Source organism: Salvelinus alpinus, chromosome 30 (assembly GCF_045679555.1).
Source record: "Salvelinus alpinus chromosome 30, SLU_Salpinus.1, whole genome shotgun sequence".
NCBI classification, from domain to species: domain Eukaryota; kingdom Metazoa; phylum Chordata; class Actinopteri; order Salmoniformes; family Salmonidae; genus Salvelinus; species Salvelinus alpinus.
The window spans coordinates 11,796,458-11,812,416 of NC_092115.1; the positions used below are offsets into that span (position 1 = coordinate 11,796,458).

Below are 15,959 nucleotides of genomic sequence, written 5' to 3' on the forward strand. Positions count from 1 at the left end.
CTAGAGAGAGGGGTCAACGCAGGGCTAGAGAGAGGGGTCAACGCAGGGCTAGAGAGAGGGATCAATGGAGGGCTAGAGAGAGGGGTCAATGCAGGGCTAGAGAGAGGGGTCAATGCAGGGCTAGAGAGAGGGGTCAATGCAGGGCTAGAGAGAAGGGTCAACACATGGCTAGAGAGAGGGGTCAACACAGGGCTAGAGAGAGGGGTCAATGCAGGGCTAGAGAGGGGTCAACGGAGGGCTAGAGAGAGGGGTCGACGCAGGGCTAGAGAGAGGGGTCAACACAGGGCTAGAGAGAGGGGTCAATGCAGGGCTAGAGAGGGGTCAACGGAGGGCTAGAGAGAGGGGTCGACGCAGGGCTAGAGAGAGGGGTCAACGCAGGGCTAGAGAGAGGGGTCAATGCAGGGCTAGAGAGAGGGGTCAACACAAGGCTAGAGAGAGGGGTCAACGGAGGGCTAGAGAGAGGGGTCAACACAAGGCTAGAGAGAGGGGTCAACACAAGGCTAGAGAGAGGGGTCAACACAGGGCTAGAGAGAGGGGTCAATGCAGAGCTAGAGAGAGGGGTCAACACAAGGCAAGAGAGAGGGGTCAACACAAGGCTAGAGAGAGGGGTCAACGGAGGGCTAGAGAGAGGGGTCAACGCAGGGCTAGAGAGAGGGGTCAACGCAGGGCTAGAGAGAGGGGTCAACAGAGGGCTAGAGAGAGGGGTCAACGCAGGGCTAGAGAGAGGGGTCAACGCAGGGCTAGAGAGAGGGATCAATAGAGGGCTAGAGAGAGGGGTCAACGGAGGGCTAGAGAGAGGGGTCAACGGAGGGCTAGAGAGATGGGTCAACGGAGGGCTAGAGAGAGGGGTCAACGCAGGGCTAGAGAGAGGGGTCAACGCAGGGCTAGAGAGAGGGATCAATGGAGGGCTAGAGAGAGGGGTCAACGGAGGGCTAGAGAGAGGGGTCAACGGACGGCTAGAGAGAGGGGTCAACGGAGGGCTAGAGAGAGGGGTCAATACAAGGCTAGAGAGAGGGTTCAACGGAGGGCTAGAGAGAGGGGTCAACACAGGGCTAGAGAGAGGGGTCAACGGAGGGCTAGAGAGAGGGGTCAACGGAGGGCTAGAGAGAGGGGTCAATGCAGGGCTAGAGAGAGGGGTCAACGGAGGGCTAGAGAGAGGGGTCAACGGAGGGCTAGAGAGAGGGGTCAACGGAGGGCTAGAGAGAGGGGTCAACGGAGGGCTAGAGAGAGGGGTCAATGGAGGGCTAGAGAGAGGGGTCAATGGAGGGCTAGAGAGAGGGGTCAATGCAGGGCTAGAGAGAGGGGTCAATGCAGGGCTAGAGAGAGGGGTCAACGGAGGGCTAGAGAGAGGGGTCAACGGAGGGCTAGAGAGAGGGGTCAATGCAGGGCTAGAGAGAGGGATCAATGCAGGGCTAGAGAGAGGGGTCAATGCAGGGCTAGAGAGAGGGGTCAACAGAGGGCTAGAGAGAGGGGTCAACGGAGGGCTAGAGAGAGGGGTCAACGGAGGGCTAGAGAGAGGGGTCAACGGAGGGCTAGAGAGAGGGGTCAACACAGGGCTAGAGAGAGGGGTCAACGGAGGGCTAGAGAGAGGGGTCAACACAGGGCTAGAGAGAGGGGTCAACGGAGGGCTAGAGAGAGGGGTCAACGGAGGGCTAGAGAGAGGGGTCAACGGAGGGCTAGAGAGAGGGGTCAACGGAGGGCTAGAGAGAGGGGTCAATACAGGGCTAGAGAGAGGGGTCAACGGAGGGCTAGAGAGAGGGGTCAACACAGGGCTAGAGAGAGGGGTCAATACAAGGCTAGAGAGAGGGGTCAACGCAGGGCTAGAGAGAGGGGTCAACGGAGGGTTAGAGAGAGGGGTCAATACAGGGCTAGAGAGAGGGGTCAACGGAGGGCTAGAGAGAGGGGTCAACGGAGGGCTAGAGAGAGGGGTCAATGGAGGGCTAGAGAGAGGGGTCAACGGAGGGCTAGAGAGAGGGGTCAATACAAGGCTAGAGAGAGGGGTCAATACAGGGCTAGAGAGAGGGGTCAACACAGGGCTAGAGAGAGGGGTCAATGCAGGGCTAGAGATGGGGTCAACGGAGGGCTGGAGAGAGGGGTCAACGGAGGGCTAGAGAGAGGGGTCAATGCAGGGCTAGAGAGGGGGTCAACGGAGGGCTGGAGAGAGGGGTCAACGGAGGGCTGGAGAGAGGGGTCAACGGAGGGCTAGAGAGAGGGGTCAATACAAGGCTAGAGAGAGGGGTCAACGCAGGGCTAGAGAGAGGGGTCAATACAAGGCTAGAGAGAGGGGTCAACGCAGGGCTAGAGAGAGGGGTCAATACAAGGCTAGAGAGAGGGGTCAACGCAGGGCTAGAGAGAGGGGTCAATGCAGGGCTAGAGAGAGGGGTCAACGCAGGGCTAGAGAGAGGGGTCAATGCAGGGCTAGAGAGAGGGGTCAATGCAGGGCTAGAGAGAGGGGTCAACGGAGGGCTAGAGAGAGGGGTCAATGCAGGGCTAGAGAGAGGGGTCAATGCAGGGCTAGAGAGAGGGGTCAATGGAGGGCTAGAGAGGGGTCAATGCAGGGCTAGAGAGAGGGGTCAATGCAGGGCTAGAGAGAGGGATCAATGCAGGGCTAAGAGGGGTCAATACAGGGCTAGAAAGAGGGGTCAATATAGGGCTAGAAAGAGGGGTCAATACAGGGCTAGAGAGGGGTCAATATAGGGCTAGAAAGAGGGGTCAATACAGGGCTAAGAGGGGTCAATACAGGGCTAGAGAGGGGTCAATGCAGGCGATTCTGAGTGCTTTCGTGTGTAAATGTAACATGGCAAATGTACTGTATGTCATGGCATTTTGATCAGTTATATGAAATTGTGGATTTTTTGTGGCCTTTTTCCCCCATGTTAGATGTGCAAGTGCGATGAGTGAGAACATGTAGCGGTCAATGCTGATGATTCAGGTGGGTAAAAACATTATGAATGTCGATAGTAGCATTTTGATCAGCAGTAAGAATGTCTGTATTTCTGATTTTTCTGCTGCTCACCTGTATGATCATATAATATTATACACCATTTTGACAATGCTTTTATCCAAAACGACTTAGTCATGCGTTTTACCTACTGGTGGTTCCGGGAATTGAACATTGCACGCGCCATGCTCTACCAACTGAGATACAGAGGACCACTGAGACCATCTAAAAACTCTCTGTCTCTCACCTCTTGAATCTGCTCCTTCATCTCCTTGATGTCGTTCTCTCTGGGCTCGATCTGTTTCTTCAGTTCTTTGATCTTGTAGTCCAGGACAAACTTGAACTTCTCCAGCTCCTGGTTCTTCCTCTTCAGGTCGTAGATTCTCTTCTCCTGCAAAAAGGAGGAGAGGAGTTTTGTTACCTCTTTTATAACCCAAAACATGTCTCTGTTGTACTAATAGCTACTGTGATAGTTTGTGACCTGTGGTAGTTCTGACATTTTGGTCAAAAATGAGTTATTCACAGAGTTGCTCTTCATGCTGTCCTTTACATGTGAGACATCTCAGATTTAAAAAAAAAAGGACGTTTACGATGAAAAACATCTAAAATCAGAAAGGTCCATCTGCGCAAACACCTTTTAACTCGGTGTTATAAGGTCCTATCTGCAATCTAATCACACAACACTGGGTTGTCAATCAAAATAACTGTATGTAAGAAAATATACTTATTGAGTCAAAAAGAGGAAGACATCACAAAACAGTTCCCAATACCCATTATCTCAGAACTATACAGTCTGCAGATAGAACCATATAGTCCCAGGTCCTTGATTATTGATATCATAGGTTCTGGTCCTCTTTTTAAATGACTTTGATTTTTTATCACCTTTTTCAGAAGACTGACCATAACATAACATAAGCATAACGTAAGGTAAAAACAAATAAATACAGGTGCCTTAGATCATGTTTTAGGCCCTTTGGAGAAGCAATGCTGTCTTTGTCTTGTTCTTTATCAATAGGAAAACCTCAATGGAAGGAGTATTTCACAAAAATTACAAACTTACCACATTTTATTGATAACTAGCAAGTAGTTTACTGACTTTGGTTGTCAGAGACTAGAAAAATACTCTTCCAGAGCTAAGCTTTAGCAATGTTGCTAGTTCTCCATAAGATATACACTGAGTTTATCAAACATTAGGAACACTTTCCTAATATTGAGTTGTCTTGCCCATTCACCCTCTGAATGACACACATACACAATACATGTCTCAAGGCTTAGAAATCCTTCTTTAACCCGTCTCCTCCCCTTCATCTACACTGATTGAAGTGGATTTAACAAGTGACATCAATGAGGGATCATAGCTTTCACCTGGATTGACCTGGTCAGTCTATGTCATGGAAAGAGCAGGTGTCCTTAATGTTTTGTCCACTCAGTGTAGAGTATTTGTCATTTTAAGGAACTATTGCTTAAACAAATGTGTGATGAACATGAACTCATACTTTGGATGATGTGTTTAGAAAGAAGGGTATTTATCTTTATGTAATCATTAAATGTCTGTATTTTTCTATTGAAAGTGAAATAATTGTAACATTCTGTGCTAGATAAGACCGTATGGCTGAACCCAGATAGGACCGTATGGCTGAACCCAGATAGGACCGTATGGCTGAACCCAGATAGGACCGTATGGCTGAACCCAGATAGGACCGTATGGCTGAACCCAGATAGGACCTTATGGCTGAACCCAGATAGGACCGTATGGCTGAACCCAGATAGGACCTTATGGCCGAACCCAGATAGGACCTTATGGCCGAACCCAGATAGGACCGTATGGCCGAACCCAGATATGACCGTATGGCTGAACCCAGATAGGACCGTATGGCCGAACCCAGATAGGACCTTATGGCTGAACCCAGATAGGACCGCATGGCCGAACCCAGATAGGACCTTATGGAAGAACCCAGATAGGACCGTATGGCCGAACCCAGATAGGACCTTATGGCTGAACCCAGATAGGACCGTATGGCCGAACCCAGATAGGACCGTATGGCCGAACCCAGATAGGACCGTATGGCCGAACCCAGATAGGACCTTATGGCTGAACCCAGATAGGACCGTATGGCCGAACCCAGATAGGACCTTATGGCCGAACCCAGATAGGACCTTATGGCCGAACCCAGATAGGACCGTATGGCCGAACCCAGATAGGACCGTATGGCCGAACCCAGATAGGACCATATGGCCGAACCCAGAATGACATTTCAGAGCCATAAGGTTCTATGTGCGATTGCACCCCCCTACTCTGCACTTTAGGTACCTTTAAGGACCTTACTGGGTTATGAAAGAATGCTGTACTACATATTCAGTTGTATCTAGGAAAGATGTTCCATAAGAAGAAGCTCACATAATCAGTGTCTCGTCTCCCTACCAATAACTAGTGCTAGAAGGTGGATCCAATACATATGAGGCCAATAGCCCCCTTATACAGAACGTGTCCTACAGTAGCTCATGTTTCTGTTAAAAAACACAAAACAAAAAACAACATTTATTTTTCTCCGTCTCAGTCCCTTTTCTCTTGTTTGATGCCTAATGAACAGGACCCTGTCCATCCCCACTTTGACTTGGATGGTCTCGTCTCTCTCCTGGATCTCCTTCTTCAGGCCCACAATGTGCGTCTCCAACCCTCCCCTAGCCTAGGTTCCTCCAGTACCTGTACCCACCCCATCCCCCTGCAGCCACCCACCACCCACCTTATCCTGAATGGTCTCGTCCCTCTCTTGGATCTCTTTCTTCAGGCCCAGGATGTCCTTCTCCAGGGACTTGATGACCCCTCGTAGCTTCTGCTGCTCCACCCTCAGCTTCTCAATCTCCACGTTGCGGTCGTCTATATCCTTCTGCAGGCTGCTGAACTGTCACGGGAGAAGACAGAGAGGGGAGAAGACAGAGAGGGGAGAAGACAGAGAGGGGAAAAGACAGAGAGGGGAGAAGACAGAGAGGGGAGAAGACAGAGAGGGGAGAAGACAGAGAGGGGAGAAGACAGAGAGGGGAGAAGACAGAGAGGGGAGAATACAGAGAGGGGAGAAGACAGAGAGGGGAGAAGACAGACAGGGGAGAAGACAGAGAAGGGAGAAGACAGAGAGGGGAGAAGACAGAGAGGGGGACCGGAGAGAGAAGACATGTTTAAAGGGTGTGAATGAGAAGTGGAGATTCAATAGATTATAGAACAGATATTTCATAGATATAATATATTGTAGCAGCCTATACTGTATGTGGAAGCTATAACATACTGTATTTGGAAGCTATAACATACTGTATGTGGAAGCTATAACATACTGTATGTGGAAGCTATAACATACTGTATGTGGAAGCTATAACATACTGTATGTGGAAGCTATAACATACTGTATGTGGAAGCTGTAACATACTGTATGTGGAAGCTATAACATACTGAATGTGGAAGCTATAACATACTGTATGTGGAAGCTATAACATACTGTATGTGGAAGCTATAACATACTGTATGTGGAAGCTATAACATACTGTATGTGGAAGCTGTAACATACTGTATGTGGAAGCTATAACATACTGTATGTGGAAGCTGTAACATACTGTATGTGGAAGCTGTAACATACTGTATGTGGAAGCTGTAACATACTGTATGTGGAAGCTGTAACATACTGTATGTGGAAGCTGTAACATACTGTATGTGGAAGCTATAACATACTGTATGTGGAAGCTGTAACATACTGTATGTGGAAGCTATAACGTACTGTATGTGGAAGCTATAACATACTGTATGTGGAAGCTATAACATACTGTATGTGGAAGCTATAACGTACTGTATGTGGAAGCTATAACATACTGTATGTGGAAGCTGTAACATACTGTATGTGGAAGCTATAACATACTGTATGTGGAAGCTCTAAAAAAGCATTTTATAATGGAATGTATTGAATGTAGTTAACCCTTTGTTTCAAAGACATTCGAGGACTGGATATGAGTAAGTCGTTGTGTTCTCTGTTTTTCTGTGGTCTGGTTTTTACATAATGAGTGGATTAGAGTTATTATACGAGTGGGCAACGAAAGAGTGAAGATAACTGTTATTTTGCATTCACCTTTTTCCTCATGACGCCCGTCTCTCCCTTCAGGCGCAGGTTGATCTCTTTCTCTACCCGTAGTTTCCTCTCGTACTTGATGCGGATGTCCTGGATCTCCCGGTCTCCGTCCTCCTCCATCTGCTTCTTGGACTCCTCAAACTCCCTCACCTGCTGCCTGGACTCGTCCTGACACTGAGACACACACACACACACACACACACACACACACACACACACACACACACACACACACACACACACACACACACACACACACACAAAATCAAGCTTAAAGAGGGGCTGAACTTGGCTTTTCCGCCTGCTCATTAAGAAATGTTAGAAGCCACGAGCGAGAGCTGTTTTGCGGGTGTGGTTTGGTGTGTTATATTCGCTATAGCCTACCGTTGTGTGTTCCTCTTTACCCGCTGTAGTTGAAACAGCCACAGTATCAACCGCGTGACGCAGCATGACAACGTGGATGTGATAGATCAAGAAGCCCTGAGTTTGCTATTTTCTCGAGTAGTATCTTTGATGACAGTTTGTGATGGAGCTTGGCCTCGTACAAGAGGGTGAGCCCTCCAGGGTACATCCTAGCCCCATCCGCCCACCCCCAGACCCCCAGTCCCTACCCTCTACCCCCCTCACCTGGCCCAGCATGAGCATCTTCTCCTGGAGCTTGGCTTCGTAGAAGAGGGTGAGCTCTTCCAGGGCGCGGCCCTTGCTGTCCTCCATGGCCTGCAGCTGCCGCTCGTAGCCCTCCTGCATGAGCTGCGACTTGAGCTGCAGCTCCTGGTACTTCTCGTACTCCAGCATCAGCTTCTGGTTACTGGTCGACTCTGGGGAATGACGAAGATGATGACATGGAGGCAGGTAGCCTGGTGGTTAGAGCGTTGGGCCAGTAATCGAAAGGTTGCTAGGTCGAATCCCCCGAGCTGCCAAGGTAAACATCTGTCGTTCTGCCCCTGGACAAGGCAGTTAACCCACTGTTCCTTGGCCATCGTTGTAAATAAGAACTTGTTCTTAACTGGCTTGCCTAGTTAAATAAAAAAATTATAAAAAATGTTCCTCTAACAGACACCTTTACCTTAAACAGTTTACACTGTACGGTGTGGCCCATGCAGGAATCAAACCCACTACTCGTGAAGGGTGTAAAATACAGGGCCCAGCAGGGTTATTGAATACAAAACTTGGTCTGAATGGTCTGTTGGATGAGTTCTGTTGTAAAGTATTAAGAGGTTACATTCAGCTAAGGTCAAAAGGTTTCGGAATATTTTATTGAATCTTAAGAAATTGCATTCACGTGTGGTTACGTAGATTTTTTTTATTTATTTCTCTCTTACCGAAATCCTGCTGCTCTCTGGAGTGTTTCTCCACAACCTCCCTCATGACCTCCTGGTTGGACATTTCCTGCTTCTCTTTCTCCGTTTTCAGGACCTGCAACACAACAGATCAGACCTGGGTTCAATTTTCTTCATCAATTAATGTTTACTTTAGCCTTGTCATTGCCTCAATTTTCTTCATCAATTAACGTTTACTTTAGCCTTGTCATTTTAAAAACTTTTTCCATTGGTTCTGTTGAAACAGGGAAGCTCAGTCAAGCCCAGATAAGAGTATTCAAAATGATTTCAAATAGTATTTGAAGCCAGGTCCGCAACTGAATAATGTATATAAACATATAGGCTGTGAATATGCATGACAGACGGACCACGACCCTGAATGAAGGGTTCTCTCAAAGGAAAATGTACTGTGTTGACATACAAACATCTGCACATTTGTCCCATACCAGGTGCTGCATTAGAGTAAACAGTAACGATTGTGAGAAATAGGCAATAGCTGAGTGAATCTGCTTTTAGCAGGCTACTTGAACATATATCTGCTTTTAGCAGGCTACTTGAACAGATATCTGCTTTTAGCAGGCTACTTGAAGAACAGATATCTGCTTTTAGCAGGCTACTTGAAGAACATATATCTGCTTTTAGCAGGCTACTTGAAGAACATATATCTGCTTTTAGCAGGCTACTTGAAGAACAGATATCTGCTTTTAGCAGGCTACTTGAACAGATATCTGCTTTTAGCAGGCTACTTGAAGAACAGATATCTGCTTTTAGCAGGCTACTTGAAGAACATATATCTGCTTTTAGCAGGCTACTTGAAGAACATATATCTGCTTTTAGCAGGCTACTTGAAGAACAGATATCTGCTTTTAGCAGGCTACTTGAAGAACAGATATCTGCTTTTAGCAGGCTACTTGAAGAACAAACATCTGCTTTTAGCAGGCTACTTGAAGAACAGATATCTGCTTTTAGCAGGCTACTTGAAGAACAGATATCTGCTTTTAGCAGGCTACTTGAAGAACAGATATCTGCTTTTAGCAGGCTACTTGAAGAACAGATATCTGCTTTTAGCAGTCTACTTGAACAGATATCTGCTTTTAGCAGGCTACTTGAAGAACAGATATCTGCTTTTAGCAGGCTACTTGAAGAACAGATATCTGCTTTTAGCAGGCTACTTGAAGAACATATATCTGCTTTTAGCAGGCTACTTGAAGAACAAACATCTGCTTTTAGCAGGCTACTTGAAGAACAAACATCTGCTTTCCTTTAAGAGATGTAGTCTGCACAAAGCGCTCGTCTAGCTTCTTCACTCATAGGAAAACAGATATCTGCTTTCCTATAAGAGATGTGTATCAGGAATCAAGGTAAGACCCAAGTGCAGAATGTGTGAAGTAACAATGTTTATTGTAACCACTGGGGCAAACAAACGACAGGGCAAGGCAGGCACGGGTCAATAACCCAGAGCAACGGCCAAGGTACAGGACGGCAGGCAGGCTCAGAGACAGGCAGTGGTCAGGCGGGCACAGGGTCAGGACAGTCAAAGGTCAAAAACCAGGAGAACGAGAAAAAGAGAGACTAGGGAAAAACAGGAGCTGAGACAAAATGCTGGTAGGCTTGAACAAGCAAGACGAACTGGAAACAGACAGAAAACACAGGTATAAATACACAGGGGATAATGGGGAAGATGGGCGACACCTGGAGGGGGGTGGAGACAAGCACAAGGACAGGTGAAACAGATCAGGGCATGACAATGTGGTCTGCACAAAGCGCTCGTTTAGCTTCTTCACTCATAGGAAAACAGATATCTGTTCTTCGAGTAGCCTGCTAAAAACATATTCACTCTCTACTGTAGTCTAGTGCTCACAAACAGTACCCTGCATTCGGCCTAATAGAGATCAGGTAAGGTTTGTTATTGGTTGCATCCCTTTCATTTCAAGGCCCAGGTCAACAGTATTAGAAAGACGATTTAGATTCAGTGCAGTTCACCAGCCTTGATTCAATAGATGTACTTTATCTGGATAGCAGCATGCTTGGGTTTAGTCCCCACATTCACAACAGTCTCAACTGCACACAGTATCAAGCGTCAACAGGAAGCAGGTGCAGACTCTACAAAGGTTAGGTTGTGCCGTGGTACTGGCAGAACAATTGGGGCAATGCGTGTGCAACACAGAGCTCTATCCACAGCATATCCCAGTGACACAGAGCTCTATCCACAGCATATCCCAGTGACACAGTGCTCTATCCACAGCATATCCCAGTGACACAGTGCTCTATCCACAGCATATCCCAGTGACACAGAGCTCTACCCACAGCATATCCCAGTGACACAGAGCTCTATCCACAGCATATCCCAGTGACACAGAGCTCTATCCACAGCATATCCCAGTGACACAGAGCTCTATCCACAGCATATCCCAGTGACACAGAGCTCTATCCACAGCATATCCCAGTGACACAGAGCTCTATCCACAGCATATCCCAGTGACACAGAGCTCTATCCACAGCATATCCCAGTGACACAGTGCTCTATCCACAGCATATCCCAGTGACACAGTGCTCTATCCACAGCATATCCCAGTGACACAGTGCTCTATCCACAGCATATCCCAGTGACACAGAGCTCTATCCACAGCATATCTCAGTGACATAGAGCTCTATCCACAGCATATCCCAGTGACACAGAGCTCTATCCACAGCATATCCCAGTGACACAGAGCTCTATCCACAGCATATCCCAGTGACACAGAGCTCTATCCACAGCATATCCCAGTGACACAGAGCTCTATCCACAGCATATCTCAGTGACATAGAGCTCTATCCACAGCATATCCCAGTGACATAGAGCTCTACCCACAGCATATCCCAGTGACACAGAGCTCTATCCACAGCATATCCCAGTGACATAGAGCTCTACCCACAGCATATCCCAGTGACACAGAGCTCTATCCACAGCATATCTCAGTGACATAGAGCTCTATCCACAGCATATCCCAGTGACACAGAGCTCTAACCACAGCATATCCCAGTGACACAGAGCTCTATCCACAGCATATCCCAGTGACACAGAGCTTTACCCACAGCATATCCCAGTGACACAGAGCTCTACCCACATCATATCTCAGTGACACAGTGCTCTATCCACAGCATATCCCAGTGACAGTGCTCTACCCACAGCATATCCCAGTGACATAGAGCTCTATCCACAGCATATCCCAGTGACACAGAGCTCTATCCACAGCATATCCCAGTGACATAGAGCTCTATCCACAGCATATCCCAGTGACACAGAGCTCTATCCACAGCATATCCCAGTGACATAGAGCTCTATCCACAGCATATCCCAGTGACACAGAGCTCTATCCACAGCATATCCCAGTGACACAGAGCTCTATCCACAGCATATCTCAGTGACATAGAGCTCTATCCACAGCATATCCCAGTGACATAGAGCTCTACCCACAGCATATCCCAGTGACACAGAGCTCTATCCACAGCATATCCCAGTGACATAGAGCTCTACCCACAGCATATCCCAGTGACACAGAGCTCTATCCACAGCATATCTCAGTGACATAGAGCTCTATCCACAGCATATCCCAGTGACACAGAGCTCTAACCACAGCATATCCCAGTGACACAGAGCTCTATCCACAGCATATCCCAGTGACACAGAGCTTTACCCACAGCATATCCCAGTGACACAGAGCTCTACCCACATCATATCTCAGTGACACAGTGCTCTATCCACAGCATATCCCAGTGACAGTGCTCTACCCACAGCATATCCCAGTGACATAGAGCTCTATCCACAGCATATCCCAGTGACACAGAGCTCTATCCACAGCATATCCCAGTGACATAGAGCTCTATCCACAGCATATCCCAGTGACACAGAGCTCTATCCACAGCATATCCCAGTGACATAGAGCTCTATCCACAGCATATCCCAGTGACACAGAGCTCTACCCACATCATATCTCAGTGACACAGTGCTCTATCCACAGCATATCCCAGTGACACAGAGCTCTACCCACAGCATATCCCAGTGACACAGAGCTCTATCCACAGCATATCCCAGTGACACAGAGCTCTATCCACAGCATATCCCAGTGATAGTTTGTCCCAGAAACCTGTACCGCAGCCTGCAACTGTGGGCCAAGCAACAAATTAGCCCCCCAAAAAATCATAAATTGGCATTAATACGTCTCATATAAGTTTGCCAACATTGCAAAATAAAATATATATATCATTGAGTTAGTAAAGCAGCATACAAACATGGTCTCTTTTTTGTTTTCTTGAGTAAGGCAGCTCCAAAATTCTTTCTGTGATGGTGGGGCAAGCCAGCAGAAAATACGGAGCGTTGCTCTGTGATTGGCTCAGTGTTCTGTCACTCATGGGGACACTACGTCACCGCCAAGTCTAAGGGTAGACTTAAAAAATTCTAGCCCATTGGGTGCTCCCATAGAGTTACATTAGAAGTGCCCATCCAAAAAGGCTTAAGGTCATTGGCCACAGATAAAAGGACGTCAAATCACGTTATATGTACAGCAGCTTTGATTGGACTGATCATGTCAACATCATACTTTCAAAATCTTAGCTAGCAGTCATCATCATGAATCAAGTCGACAATCTACTGACAAATCCTTTTAATTCTTGTCATATGAAGAGAAATAATGAAGAGAAATTATAGATGAAAAATATCGGTGCTCATCGGCCATTGGACATAAACATTACGCAACAAGTTGGAAATCGCCAATTCAACAATCACTGGTTTGGAAGGAATCAGTGGCTAACTGCAAGCATTGCAAAGCAATCACTAGCCTGCTATTCAGTGGAGTGGCTGTGTGGTCCCAAGTCTAAGATTAAGGGTCTCTTTTCCTAGTTTAAAATGATAAACATTCAACACTGGCCATGCTGTCAATGAAGCATGATTTGTGCCGCGCTCAAATCAACTGTTAACTTCAAAATCTGACTTTAGTGAGTTCAAGACAACTGGGAACTCGGGGAAAAACGAGCTACGACTGGGAAAATAAGCTTTGAACTTTCATCCAACACGGAATTGTAAATCGGGAACTCAGGCATCTTTCAAGAGCTACGACCTGAAGATCACTGACGTCATCATGATTCAAACTTTTTTTTTTCTTCTTCAGAGGTCCCGGTTGTCTTGAACGCACCATAAATTCAGAGAATGCCAGACTTTGATGACAAAATTTGCCCACGAAGGACCGCCGCGCCACCTTCCTGTTCAAGTGAGCACATCACAACAAGGTGAGTCCAAAATTGTCTTGTATGCTGCTGCATAAATGATGTAATATTAGGGAGATATGTATATTATAGCTAAGAAAGTAATACTAAGTGTATGTTGAGGAGTAAGATGTTAGTAGCCCATGTGCCTCACCCTAATAATTTGGTCTATTTACCCCTCTTAATTTCACCTACTGTTCTGACTTGGTGGTGCACATGTAGCCTATAACTTGTATTAGAGAAATGTAATCATCGAATATTGTAAGAGCTTTTATTGTTTGGTTATATACCCACTTTATTTATCCTACGGTTCTGACTTGGTGTACACGGAGAACACTGTAAGAACGGACCATGTTCTGAATTCTGTCGCTGTACATTTCAAAAGTGCTGAACAGATAGTTATATTGACTACGTCCGTCCTAGCTCGCTCATGAATGTCTTAATCAAAATTACGGATTGCCTTTTATCCGCTTGTCGTCCCCTTATGCCATAGTTGGTACATCTCAATTGTCAGTAGAAACCACATTTGTTTAAGTAAGTCAGCTATATCAGCTATGTTTTTTTTTAAAGTCAGTAGATGAGGCTGAATGAACTGTTTCGCTGCCAGACAAGGCTCCGCTGATAGCCAGGTGTAGCAGTGGTATAGTGTAATTAATGTATTGTTTAGTGTTGTGTTGTGTAGTGGCTTTGCTGGCATGCATCCCACATCTATTTATTTTGCCCACCAAGGGGCATGCTAAAATACATGATAAAATCGCCACTGGTCGTACCTGGTTTTTGGTCTTGAGGGACTCGATCTCTTGGACAAACTTCTCTGAGAGGTCCTTGATTTTCTCGTTGTAGTTCATGTCCTTCAGACGCAGCTGGTACTCATTCTCCATCTTCAGCTCCTCCACACGGGTCTTCAGCTCCATCATGATCTGGTTCTGTTACAGTAGAATAGAACAGTAGAACAGAACAGAGTAGAATAGAGTACAATAGAACAGAATAGAGTACAATAGAACAGAATAGAGTACAATAGAACAGAATAGAGTACAATAGAACAGAATAGAGTACAATAGAACAGAATAGAGTACAATAGAACAGAATAGAGTACAATAGAACAGAATAGAATAGAACAGAGTAGAATAAAACAGTAGAATAGAACAGAGTATAGTTTTTGGGGGGACAGAGAGTAGGAAGGCAATGCATGATCAAGAGCAACAACCTAGACTACGATGAAGATAACCATTTACATAATCCTACTAGAGGCATGGAACTCAAAGCATTAGTAGCATTGAGCAAACCAGATGTAAATCAAAAGACATGCTAGTATCTCATGTTTTAACTGTATTTTCTCTCTCCCGTATGTCGCCCTCCTTTTCTCCATAATCCATCATGGCCAGTACCTTCTCCTCTAGGTCTGACTTGGTGATGAGGATCTCCTCAGCGTAGGTGATGTCCTTGTCTCTCTTCAGGCCGCGGCCCTCCTTGTCTATGATCTTCCAGATGAGCAGACAGCCGTCCTCAGACACCGTCAGCAGATACTGGTCGTCGAACGTGATCACCATCTGAGTGGGGACAAGGTAATAATAAGAATACCTTTTATTTAAGTGTTCAGGTGGTACCTCCTTGTTTCATTCCATTATGAAACACTTTCTCCTTACTGAACAAGACCAATGTGATCCTCATTATTTATATGTGTTCATTCAGTAGACTTTACTGTACAATGTACAGGTAACTGCCAAAATAAAGGAAACAACAACATAGTGTCTTAAGGTGTTGGGCCAGCAGGAGCCACCAGAACAGCTTCAATGCACCCTGGTATAGATTCTACAGGTGTCTGGAACTCTATTGGTATAGATTCTACAAGTGTCTGGAACTCTACTGGTATAGATTCTACAGGTGTCTGGAACTCTATTGGTATAGATTCTACAGGTGTCTGGAACTCTATTGGTATAGATTCTACAGGTGTCTGGAACTCTATTGGTATAGATTCTACAGGTGTCTGGAACTCTATTGGTATAGATTCTACAGGTGTCTGGAACTCTACTGGTATAGATTCTACAGGTGTCTGGAACTCTATTGGTATAGATTCTACAGGTGTCTGGAACTCTATTGGTATAGATTCTACAGGTGTCTGGAACTCTATTGGTATAGATTCTACAGGTGTCTGGAACTCTATTGGCATAGATTCTACAGGTGTCTGGAACTCTATTGGTATAGATTCTACAGGTGTCTGGAACTCTATTGGTATAGATTCTACAGGTGTCTGGAACTCTATTGGTATAGATTCTACAGGTGTCTGGAACTCTATTGGTATAGATTCTACAGGTGTCTGGAACTCTATTGGTATAGATTCTACAAGTG

The 15,959-nt window shown here is 46.2% G+C and overlaps 1 protein-coding gene across 1 annotated transcript in view; it reads right to left on the reverse strand.

Annotated features, from left to right (window-relative positions):
* LOC139560384 (cilia- and flagella-associated protein 57-like) overlaps positions 1–15,959 on the reverse strand; it is a 41,268-nt gene that overhangs the window by 13,893 nt on the left and 11,416 nt on the right. The window contains exons 12-18 of the mRNA XM_071377090.1: positions 14,999–15,160; positions 14,381–14,536; positions 8,373–8,466; positions 7,678–7,868; positions 7,051–7,224; positions 5,686–5,844; positions 3,189–3,332 (exon numbers count right to left, since the gene is read on the reverse strand). Coding sequence (XP_071233191.1) covers positions 3,189–3,332; positions 5,686–5,844; positions 7,051–7,224; positions 7,678–7,868; positions 8,373–8,466; positions 14,381–14,536; positions 14,999–15,160 — 1,080 coding nt within the window. The remainder of the gene's footprint in view (positions 1–3,188; positions 3,333–5,685; positions 5,845–7,050; positions 7,225–7,677; positions 7,869–8,372; positions 8,467–14,380; positions 14,537–14,998; positions 15,161–15,959) is intronic.